At 48.6% G+C, this 12,224-nt stretch overlaps 1 protein-coding gene across 14 annotated transcripts in view; it reads left to right on the top strand.

Moving 5' to 3' along the window:
* The window catches only part of LOC121603551 (proteoglycan 4), a 76,425-nt gene extending 66,633 nt beyond the window's left edge, over positions 1-9,792 (top strand). For 13 of the 14 annotated variants that reach the window (XM_041932437.1, XM_041932426.1, XM_041932428.1 and 10 more), the window contains 4 exons: positions 2,818-2,945; positions 5,352-6,257; positions 6,336-6,491; positions 7,504-9,792. In XM_041932437.1, coding sequence (XP_041788371.1) covers positions 2,818-2,945; positions 5,352-6,257; positions 6,336-6,491; positions 7,504-7,986 — 1,673 coding nt within the window. In that variant the 3' untranslated portion in view covers positions 7,987-9,792. The remainder of the gene's footprint in view (positions 1-2,817; positions 2,946-5,351; positions 6,258-6,335; positions 6,492-7,503) is intronic. The other variant, XM_041932438.1, reaches the window with a different exon arrangement.
* The last annotated feature ends 2,432 nt before the right edge of the window (positions 9,793-12,224 follow it).

The raw sequence follows: 12,224 nt of genomic DNA, 5'->3' as shown, positions 1-12,224 counted from the left end.
CGACCACCACCTGACGTTGGCATCAAACCATCCAGCTGGAAAATAAGGCCCGTTTTCACGGTTTCGTGTTTACTCTAAACCGCGCGCATGTGTGTGTGTGTGTGTATGGCTATGCGTATTCGAAAGGCAGCGGTGCGTAATATAACCCCCCGACCCGCTCGGGTAATGCAAAGCAATTTAATTAGCAAACATATGACGATCCGAGCGCCGATCCGCTCGCCGGCAAACTGCACCGTTTCGGTAGCGCTTATTTGCATGCATTTGCGAGCGATGCAAATTCAACATATCGGTTTCGCGATTTTCATCTCTGGGTTCTGGGCCGGAACCGCGCGCCGGTTCCTTTATTGTGGCTAGATAAAGGGTGCTCGTTCGTCCGCGTTTTACATGATTAGTTTACCCTCGTCGGTTGCGGAGATGGGTCATCATAATCAGCGGTTGTGAAATGAAACGATTTGCAATATTTAAAATGGCATTTTTTCAGTATTGCTTTCGGAAAAGGTTACATACGAGCTATTCGAGCTATTTTGAAGGTATTTTGTCGTGCCAGTTGCATATATTGAGGAGCTTCCTTGCTTGTTCTGCTTCAGGTTACTGACGTTTATTGACCAACAGCCGACAAGTATGCAATTTGCATGACAAACTGCTCCAAAGCCAACTCTGCAGCGCGATGTTCTAGTCCAAGCAGGTCCAAGGTTTTATTGTACAAATAGGGCAAAAAAAACACTGAGCTACCCCTTTGGACAGCCAATGTCGAGGATAGCAATTGAATGGTACAGAAGCTTCTTACACACATAAAACCATAACAGCCGCTAAAAGACCCGCTCCGAACGCAATTCTCATCAAAACGGACATGCTGCCGCGCGTTCCGCTTTCAAATGGCGGTCGTGCAATAATCGTAATCGTTTAACGGAAATGAAATGGGTTTGCATTTTATGACCCCGGCGAAGCCGGAACGCTTTCCCGTACCCCCCCCCCCCCCCCACCGGGGTCCGTGCGGGGAAAAGAAAGTCCTGGCGATCTTTATTCTTTTGTTTACCACGTTGTTGTTTTCCTTTTTTTTGTTCTTTTTGTGTATTAGGGCTAATTTTACGACACTTTCTTAAAGCTCCACCCCATGCAACAGTGGTTATCGAGTAGCACAGCTTTTTGTTTGTGGCGGTACGCTTATCTTCGGATATGTTTTATGTGTGCCCCATCACCATCGTAAACTTGTTGATGTTTGTTGAGGCGTTTTTTTGTTTTTTTTTTTTTCGCTCAACTCGCTCGCAACATTCCAAAAGTAGATTCTACATGTTTGTCAGCCTGTAAAAGCTTTGCCACGCGTGTGTGTGTGTGTGTGTGTGTGTGTGTGTGGCTTCCCATACGCATTTGTATTTGCTGAGGTGGAATAAGCCCATCTGGTTGCAAACTTGCTGCCAGCAGAACGCGCAAACGAACGCGGCTTTTTCCGGCGAGCTTTCGTCAAGGAGTGTGGTTTACTGTTAAGCGCTTTCTTAAGTACCTCAATCGTGGAATTAGGCTCGCGGGGAAGGGTGGGCATGTGGGCGCGTGGAGGGCGGGAAATCGTTCGGCGTCGTGTAAGCCCGTGTGTCACAGTTGGCGCAACGCTTGTTAGCTGTTTAGTAGCGAGCGTCGTAACACAAAAAAGGGAACCAATCTTCACTCTCGCACACACGCACACACTTAGATACCAATCCGGCTTGTTTGAACAGCTGCTGAACATACTAAATCGTTTTTCAAAACGTTTGCCAGTTCCAGATAAAGGCAGATAAATGGTGACGGTTCGCTGTAAGCCAAACAACAAAAAAATGCCACCCACTTCTGGCTGCATAATCATTGCCCCAAGGCGTTTAATCACTTGAGTGCAGCTGGAAGGACTCGTTCCAATCCTGTCGTCGTTCGGGTTCGTGCGTGTGCGCGTGAAAAATTAATGTACGAAATTGGAATCCGTCTGTGATGAAAAATTAATCAGCCAAGGGGTTGGCTGAACCGCAACGCGACTACGATGACTGATAGCCATTTGCAATCGCATCTCGTTTATCACTGTCACCGGCTGGGGGGAAGACTTCGAACGAAGACGCGCGCTGTTTGCGTGGTGGCGGCTGTCGCGCTAATGTTGTTTTATTCAATGTGGATTTAATCAAAGGTTGTGCCGGTGGCAGATGGCCGCTCCTCCTATGGTGTATTAATAGTTCGGAATGGTAAATAGCAATGAAGAAATCCTACCGCTTGCAGAACGCCCGCATCGGTGGCAATGACGGAACTTTTTGCTTGTAGCAGCCAGCGAAGAGAGAAGTCAATGCTGCTCCTTGGTACAACATTATGGCTTCTTGTTGTATTTTCTGCGCGGTGCTAGAAATAAATATGAATCCCTATCATTGAGCCCTCTCGGCAGTATGCTACTACTCCGTGCAGAACACGAACCTGAGCCCTCGATAGAGCTATGTTTGTTTAGGTTTCCATTCACCGGATAGGTCGCGTGTGTACCATCGAACGCAAATATTCACCCAACAAAGCTCAAGCAAAACCCCGCCTAGGAATATCAACTACATCTCGGGCTCCCATATCAATACCCTTTTTCTACTCGTTGCCTTCGATGGTGGCTCGATGGTTTTTTTTAGTTTCGCTGCGATTCGCTCAGTACTTTATCGGGTCTCTTTCTATCGCTTCCTATATCATCCTAACCTATATCCACCGTACTGTAGTCGCCCAAAACGAAAAACTGCGAAAAGCACACACACAAAAAAAGCACACACACAATAATGACCTTTGCTTGTTTATCCTCCATCCCATCCCCTGCTTTGGATTATTTTGTAGGCTTCAGCGTTGGAGATGAGCTGGGACTGGCCGAATCGCTCGGCAACGTCGAGGCAAACAAGCGGCGTGCCCTCAACATTCGCACCGGTGCCAACAATATAGGCGTCCTGCCTGCGTCCAAAATGCCGGTAAGTGTCTTGGGGGTGGGTCTTGGGCGGATTGGCTTTCACCGAATAAGACGACGGCACGGCAAGTTCAATCGTATGTGTGTGTGGTCACCGCTCCGGGTAAAGGGTAATCCGGGCTGAGACCACACACACACACACACACACACACACACACACACACACACACACACACACACACACACACACACACACACACACACACACACACACCACACACACAACACACACAACACACACACACACACACACACACACACACACACACACACACACACACACACACACACACACACACACACACACACACACACACACACACACACACACAACCAGCCGGATGTAATGAGGGGGCATTTGTTTGAGCTTTGAGCTGCCCGGTGGTGGTGAGAATATGATGAACAGGTTTGCCAAACAATTAGATGCAAATAGGGATACATTTGTTACTTAATTGTGTGAGCATCTATCTAATATTGGTAATTTGTGTTTAGTTAAAGAAGAGTCATTTACTAATAGCATTCAGCTATTGAAATCATTGAGCCATAGACGAATTTTAGTCAAAACCGAAGCAAAAAGCAATCGATGCGCCTAAAGGTATGCAATTCCTTTATAGTACATCACAGAAACGCCGCAAGGGTATGCACAATCATTTCAAAGCCATTTTTAAGTGTCGTAGTGCAGTTTAATTAGTCCGTAAAGTCAGCTTTGCCAGTAATTGGTCTGTTTTTAGTTTCATTAACCAGAAATATTTTTGTTTACACTTGTATGAAACAGAAGAGTGCCAAAAATCCTCTCCCAAACATGATACCAATTTTATCGCATAGTCACAAGGGCTGATCCTACGCGACTCGTTTGAAATTCAACATAATGCGGGGAGCAAAAAAAAGGCTCAAAACTCCGCATGAAACACTGTTTTTGATCATCATGTCCCGCTTTGAAGTGGCATTATACGGTGCAGATACAAAATAAAAAACTTTCCCAAAAATAGTACACTGCGTACGCTAGCAGTGCGAATAGTTTGCTAGTCGTTCTCACCATCAAAAAAACCCCCCCTCCATCCCTACCACTCGCGGTGCAGCTTGCGAGAATTTGCTGGAAAAGTTTCCAATAGCTGTTAGCGATCGTAAAGTAGTCGAAAAAGTTGGTCGTTTAGGCTTCGCAGGGTTAAATTATCCAATGGGGAGTTATGCGAACCGAGTCTGCCGAGCTGCACAGTTGGGCCCGGGACGAGCTGTGCATCTGTAGCGAGGAACATGCTTTGTGTGTGTGTGTGTGTGTCAGAAACCACTTTAAACCTTTGAGTGGCTTTAACGTGCTAGCACTTCTAACGGGCGGGGTGAAGGTGAAAAAAAAGTTTGATGATAAAATATCACCGCGCAACGAACGCGACCGCACGAGGAACGAGTCCCCGCTGGAATGACGGATCGCGTTGATGAACTAACCATTTTTCCGCTAGATTTCCATGGCACTGCCACCGACCCGTACAGGATGCGTACACTCTGCACACCGTTTCATCAGTATGCAAAGGCTTTTGCTGTGCTAGCATGCAGCAGGTTTTGCCTTTTTTCTCCTGTAGTGCCTTTCTTGAACGCTTCCCGGCTGCCGAAGCGAGCTACAGTGTGGGTGACAAAGTTATTAAACCAGAGGGGATGTGTGCATAGAAGCGCGCACGATGGAAATTACCTTCCCGCTGGCGCTGGCGGGAGTAGTCGGGCGTGAAATGAAGCTACCAGGCATCGCCATTCCGGTGAGGTCGTTAGGCGGATGCACTCAACACACACACACACATACAAGGTAGCTTATCCTTTCGCGTCTTAAAAGGGCTACTTTGTGCAGACGAAACAGTAGTGTGGGGCGGCTGTAATGAGCTAGAAGCTGCCAGGGAAAAAAAGACCAATTATGCCGCCAGCCACGAACGTCGTGTGAGAGTTTCGCAAAGAAAAGCTCCGCTGAATGGGAAGAAAATATTTACGCAGTAATTCGCTATTTATAGAATGTGCACACGACCGGACCGTCGCCTCCGGTCTCTTGCCCAACATCTTCCAACACTTCCTTCTTGTTCACATTCATTGCCATTGCTGGTCGGAACGAGGTTAATCTCATTCGCTTAATTTAATACTGGTCGAGCTAACGAAATGTAATTTCGAGTCAACACTCTTTTCGGCTAGTCAGCCGTACAGCCGGACGTGCCGTACACGTACACCGGAAGCTTTGTGGTGGCCGGAAACCGCTCGCAGGCTGTGTGCCGCCCAGGCACTCCATTTCCGATGACAAATTAATCCACTTCAGTTCCAATAATAATGAACTTCTGTTCGTGCCGTTGCCGGTTGACTTATTCTTACTCGTTCACTCTTTATTCTTTCTTATCGTTCTCGCCTTTCTTTCGCCCCCCCCCCTGCCGCCGCGCAGACATCCTACCCATCCTTACCGGCCCCGATCGTCCCATCCCCGGGCGCTCCCATCCAGCAGAGCCGGCCCCAGGCGGTAACGGTCCGTGCGTCCGCCCCGATGCTGCCCAAGGGCGGCCCGCCGAAGGGCGTTCCCGCGGCCGCCTCGCCCGTGTACATGTCGCCCGCGGCCAGCCTGATGACGAAGGCCACCTCCCTGCCCCTCGGGGTGCCTCCCTTCCGTCCCATTCCGAAGCCGACGCCGGAAGCGGAGCCGGTGAGATTCGACCCGTCCGTACTGCGCCGCAACTTTGCCCTCAAAACCGCCCAAACTCCCGATCCCTCCTTCCAGAGCCAGCTGATGAATCAGACCTCCTCCTTCCATCGGGGCGGTGCCGCGATCCGCACCGCTCCCGCCTCCCCATTCCCCTCCGCTCCCAATCAGCAGATCATCTACAAGGAGCAGGCGGCGAACCTGCAGGTGCAGAAGGTGCCCGCCTTCCAGGCCATGCCCGAATCGGTGTCCCGCATCTCGACCGGCCCGGTCGTGCAGGTCGACAACAAGCTGCAGCCGGCCGCGATCAAGAACTCCATCATGAGCATCCCGCCCCGGCGCCAGCTGACCGGGAAGCCGGGGCCAACGATTGCGACGGGCAGCGCGACCACCGGAGACGCCGCGGAAGAGATCGACCTGATGGGCCACACGGTGGAGGAGCTGGCAGCGGCGGCCAACGTCAGCGTGGAGGTGATCAAGGAGGCCATCCGCGTGCGGCAGCAGGAGCTGCGGGCCCAGAAGCAGTACGAGAAGCAGCAGGCCACCTTCGCGCAGGCCCAGTTCCTGGCGCAGCAGACGACACCGGCGACGACGACAACCACCACCACGACTACGCCACGACCGCGCCGCTACCCGACCAACGCAGGCCACAAGGTAAGGATGGAAGGGATTTTCTCGAGGGTCGTGCCTAGAATCCATTACTGCACGCCTTTTTTTTCTCGGGTTTTGCAGGTCATGAACGCACCGAAAGAGTACTACCCGGTCGGCTACGACAAGAACTTCGATGACAACTTCACGTCCAAGGTGGACCTGCCGTACACGACGTTCAACTGCGGCGAACAGAAGCACTTCCCGGGGCTGTACGGCGACGAGGACCTTGGTTGTATGGTGCGTACTGGGGTGTTCGCAAGCGATTGAGCAAACAAACCACTTCCGTTTCGGCTTTCACCAGTGCACTGGGACAGCAGACGTAAAGCGAATGTAGCCCTGGGTTTTGCGGGCAATAAAAAAAAACACTCCCAGGGATTTTTGTTCCCCATTTCCATCGATTGAACGGGGGGGGGGGGGGGGGCGATGCCTACTTATGGCAATCGTTGCGCCAAAAATGCTCCACTCCAATCGTTGCCGGATTGCAAACGGATCGGAAACACACATGGTGCAATAGTTTGTGCGCCTGCAGGGTATGCAATGGATGCTGCACATTCCGCATCGCACAATGTGCCGGAATGTGAATGCGTACTCGATACAGTTACATGAACTGCAGCGTAGGTAGGCGGGTTCATTTGGTACAGGTTTTTGCATGTTTCATGCGCGCAATGGTAACAATAGCGATTGCTGTAAAATTGAAAAAAAGAAAGCTGTGAGCGAACATGTTTGTGCAAAAGGATTGCATAGCTTCGGGCGATTTTTGTGTGCAATGCGTAAGGACGCCCAGATATATTGCCTTTCAAGAGTATTGTTAACTATGTGTTTGCCTTTTTTTGTATAAAACGCATAATACGGGGTATTGAAATACATGTCAGTAGCCATGAGCGAGTTTGACCTACATTCAGACTTTCATGTGAACATTTTCGGTGCACTTTTTGACTGAAAGTTCAACAAGGAGATTACTTTCATGACAGAGTTTAAGGGAGATTACTTCCATGACTACTGATACGCGTTAAATGCATCACAAAAAGGCAACAAAACACACTGGCAGATGGTATTAATTACAAAAACGGAAAAAGCTCTGTTCATGCATCACCAACAAGTTTGCTGTTTTTTATCGTATCCTTACAATGCTACGGTTTTATGAATTGATGCATTATTACTCGCTGCTGTATGGTTGCCCTTCCTCAACTAATCTGTTTTCCCACTCCTCCCTGCCTCTTCTTCTCTTGTCTCCCTCCAAAACCCGCAGGTCTTCCACGTGTGTGCCCTGACGGACGACGGACTGATCATGAAATCGTTCCTCTGCCCGGAAAGCACCCTGTTCGACCAGACGGTGCTGAAGTGCAACTGGTGGTTCTACGTCGACTGCAAGAGCAGCAAGAACCTGTACGACTCGAACCTGCCGGTGTCGAAGAGCTACCAGCTGATGAAGGCGCTATCGTTCTTCTCCTCCAACTACAAAAACCCGGGCGACTCGTCCGAGGGCGTCGACGTGGAGGCGCTCAAGAACAGCGTCGCTACGGCGGTCGCCGTCGGTGGGTCGGCCCGCTCGCTCGACAGCCTGAGCAGCAACACCATCGCCGGCTCGACCGGCGAACGCTTCCAGGACCTGGCACCGGCCGCGTCGCAGAGTGTGCGGAGCCAAAGCAACAACACAACGGTCGTCCCTACACCAAGCAGTAGCAGCACTAGCACCACCACGAGCAGCAGCAAAACAACGACATCGACGTAAATGGAAATGATTTGATTTCACCGATTTCCTCCACACTGCCCCCGATGGTGTGGCCCGGGTGTGAAAACTGTAAGGGTGTGTGTGTGCGTGTTTGTGTGTGCGTGTGTGTATGCGAACGACTCTATAGCAAGTAAGGCGTAATGGTTGTGTCACCTTCGGCAAAGCGGCTCCGTCGGCATCACCCACAGCGTAAGTGGCGGTTTTTGTTTTTGTTTTTTTTCTGAAATGTACAATTTGATGCGCATGATGGAGGGGGAGTGATTTAAGTGAAAACAGAAACCTGCCCTCACCCTTCCCCCCCTTTCAACGGTGCTAGTGGCGGAGGGCTGGGGTGGATGGTAACACACGCGGGCGTGCGTTACACTGGCCATTATGATTATTTCCATAGCTCGTACCGCCTGCGAGATTGCATACATTTTGGCGCACAAGCTTCGGCAAACCTTTTTTGCCCCTGAATGGTACGCAATCTGTGCAGCGTAATTACCTTTCGCAAAGGCACGGAAGCCCCGTGTTGCGCTCCCGCTGTATACCGGCAGCTCTTTTTTTTTTTTTCAAAACGCCAGCTTTCATACAAAGTTTGCAAGTGTTTACAATTTACAACAAATTAAATCAAGCAGCAAACTCTCTCGAGCTTGAATAGAGTGTGCGATCGATTCAATAGCATCCCGTTGGGGGCCTGGTAGCGAGCCAAGCAGCGGCCGGAACTGCATCAACCTCATTCCACTCCAGCCAGTGCAACGCACAAACCCGGCGTGCTGTGGGTTTGTGAGCTTAATCACCTTACCCCGCTTGGCCCCGCTTGCCTGTGCGGATAGACTTTCAACTGTGCTACCTAACCGCATGGAGGGGAGAGGAGAAAAGTTCGGAGCAACAAGGTAGCATAAGTATTTATTAAACAAGGCGGATGCGGCACGAACTTAACTCCCATCCCGTCCCGTCACAAAGCGCTCACAAAGCGATTGCCATTCACGTGGGTGTGTGTGTGTGTGCCGCCGCCGGTGGACGGACGATTCGGAGATTGGGTCTGAGCGTGTGTGAGTGTGTGTCGGAGTATTAGAAGACTTTTGTTAGACGTTAGTGTGTTAGAGGTAATTGAAGGTGGGCACAGCGTGGCACAGTGACATCCGAAGGGGCGCCTGGCGGATGCTTTTTAAAGTGGCAGAGGAAGATGGGGCGGATTTACGTTTAACTGTTACTGTGCTAGCGGAGACCTCTTAGATTATTTATGGAATTAAGTTTAACATCTAGTGACTGTTTCTCGGGGTATATTGGCAAAACCCGTCTCTCCTTGCGGCAGCAAGAATCGGGCAGTAAGGTAGCTTAGCAGTAGATTCCATTGTTTTTTTTTTAACGCGAGCGTAGCCTCATATTTATTTAACTAGCGGCATAAGGTGCATGCGGTGTAGAGCTCCTAGTATCACTTACTAGCGTTCCGGTAGTTAAAACATAGCAATAGCAGCAACAGTGCTTCTTACTACCAGTTAGCTCGGTTCCGGTTGATGTAACGCCGTTCGATGAGGCAGATATACCCGTTTCGTAGGACACAAACTATTGGCTAGTATCGTTATATGTATGTTGCGCTACTACTACTACTACTACTACTGTGTGCAGCATTACAAATTACACAGTCCGTTTTGGCTCGCAGTTGTGTAGCACATCTGCGAACGCGCGCAACCATTTGTACGAGACACAAACTCTCCTAGACACACCTAAAAATTGCTCACTTAGAATCCTGGTTATAGGTATGGTAAGATGGTTACAAACTTTGGGCTTTCCGCGTGGGGCCCGAAATTATCCAGATAAACCGAAAAAAAACAACTAGCGCGAGTACGAACCCGTAATTGTAATCTTCTCGTTGTGAAATGAGGTGCGCCAAATCGCGCAGAACTATGCCAACAGTTGCCGGATCCAGGGCAAACACTCTACTCAATCCAGTTGAACTATTACTGATCAAGTAAAGCAACACATTAATTTCAAATTTAAAGTATTTTGAAGATCTTTTTTGTTGCGTTTGTGAAATATCCGAAAAATGTTATTTGAAGTTTGAATCCTGAACGGTAAGTCATCTGTTTTTTTTTAAGTATACTAGTCAACGCTATTAGCTATTGCCATTGCTATGTAACTATCCTTGGTTAGTAGGAATTGTTTAGAACTATTACACAGTAAATTTGCATTTACAATAATTTTCATATTTGTTACGCAAAAGACTCTTTTATAACAGATTCCACATATTTCTGTATCTTGCTTGCGTCAATTTACTTTCTCCCACAATACTTATTCTTATTAAAGACGTTAATTGATAAATTGTCGGGTTTTGCTATCGCATTACTCTAGGCGTAAAGTGCAAATTCTTTAACAGAGCAATAATAATTTAGCGCCTAAATGTAGACTTCAAAATGATTCAAAATGTATTTTGTATCTGTAGAGCTGCGTCTTGCATACCCTTAGGCGCATAGCAGTTAAGGCTAGATTATTACCAGGTTTCTCAAGTTTCTTTTGGTTGCTTCATTATTTTGTGTGTTCTCACGATCTTTTGTTTGTTTCGCAGAATTTGTTGGTCGAATGGGACGATACCAATAAATCGTGGGAAATCCTGTATTTCATCAAATGAGTCGTTCCATGTTCCATGTTTTATGAGTATGAGTTTAATCTACACAAAAAAACAAAATCGTAATAGGCCGAGGCTGACAGTCTGAAACTCTCCCCAGAGCTGGCCAAAACCACGAATTTAATTTAATTTAAATATCCCATAAGTTACCAAGCAACATTCCAGTGAACTCGCTCCCAATCATATCCATCTTGAGCGATCCCACTGGTACAGGACGGCGTGTCGCGGTGTTCCAGCTAAAACGGCCTGCCGTATCCTTTGCCAGTCGAAAGAGTTTGCTTACCCCCTTTGAAGCGGCTGGCACTGGCTAACTGGCTTCATCAATCACCAACGCTTCACGAAGCACACCTTTCATCTCATTAGCCAGTAAATTGAGCTTAAGCAATTTAATTAAACAGTCGCACTCGACAGCTTGCCAGGAGCATCGACATCGATTTCGGGCCGTTTCGTCCACCAAAAACAGATTAAAAATTAACGTAGCGTAGCAAATTTATTAAGCGTTTACGGTACACTTTTGTCGCTCTTTCGATTTTCATGTTTTCAAGTTTAAACGCTTAATGGGATTGCTTTTTTTATATTAATCAAGGTGCGTAACGGTGTGATGAAGAGTAAGTAACATACTGGTGTCTTTACTTGATGGAAACAATGTACTAAGTCTGATTATTTTTTGTCACCTGTTCGTGTGTATTTTGTAAATTTTAAATTTCTTTATTAAAAGTCTGTCCTAATTAACCTTAGCTGCTTTAGAATTAAAGCTGTCCAATGCTCCGTAAGTTACATGGCCGACAAGGCCCTAAGTCTTATAAAATGCATTCACATAGTTCGATGGCCCATTTCCTTTCGTGCAGCCCCAAGCTTATCCAACGAACGATAAATTATTGCTTTCCAGCGATCATTTCACCTTATCTAGGCATTATCAAATAATGACCCCCCGCGTGACCGTGCTAATGTTCCGTGCAGGAATGTTCTTTGTGCCTTTGTGTCCGCGCGCGATCGCACGAGTTCCGCTAACCCACTGCCCGACGCGTGTGCTGCGCGTTCCCTCCAACTGACCCAAATTTACGCAACGCAAAGGGCGCAAAAGCAGGACCGATCGTGGCGTACCAGAAGTCGAGTATCGGTGCGATCGAGTTTCGGTTGCGGACGGTATCAAATCGCACGCATCAAAGGCACGTTTGCGGGACGAGCAAAACCAAAAACGCTTCGGCGCCGTTATTGCCGGTCGATCGTTTCGTCGGGTTTTCCATTTCATTTCCCAATGGGGCTGCTTCCGCGACGGTATTGCACTGCCCGTTTCCGTACGGGCGATCCGGCCCTAAGAAGGAAAGGGAAACTCGGTGAAAGGAAAAGCAAACCCCGCGTACCCCTATCGGTCGTTGGTGTAGGTGTGCACTGCACCAGCTGCACTTTTCCACACCCGGATGCATCGCGCCCCACTCACTCTATCGCGCGCTCTCTCTCTCACTCGCGCTCCTCCCCGTTCGATTCCGTAGAAAGGAAGAGTGTGTTTCGATCGAGCGAACGAAGCCAAACCGATGATTACCGGGAGTGCTCGAGCTGGGAAATGAACAGAAATGGTGGTGGATGTATAAAAAGCCACATCGTCACTGAATGGTAGTTTATTCCTTCG

The sequence above is a fragment of the Anopheles merus genome, chromosome 2R (genome assembly GCF_017562075.2).
Source record: "Anopheles merus strain MAF chromosome 2R, AmerM5.1, whole genome shotgun sequence".
In the NCBI taxonomy this organism is placed as follows: Eukaryota; Metazoa; Arthropoda; class Insecta; order Diptera; family Culicidae; genus Anopheles; species Anopheles merus.
The sequence above is the reverse complement of the archived record's forward strand: the minus strand, read 5'-3'. Positions and strand labels throughout refer to the sequence as shown.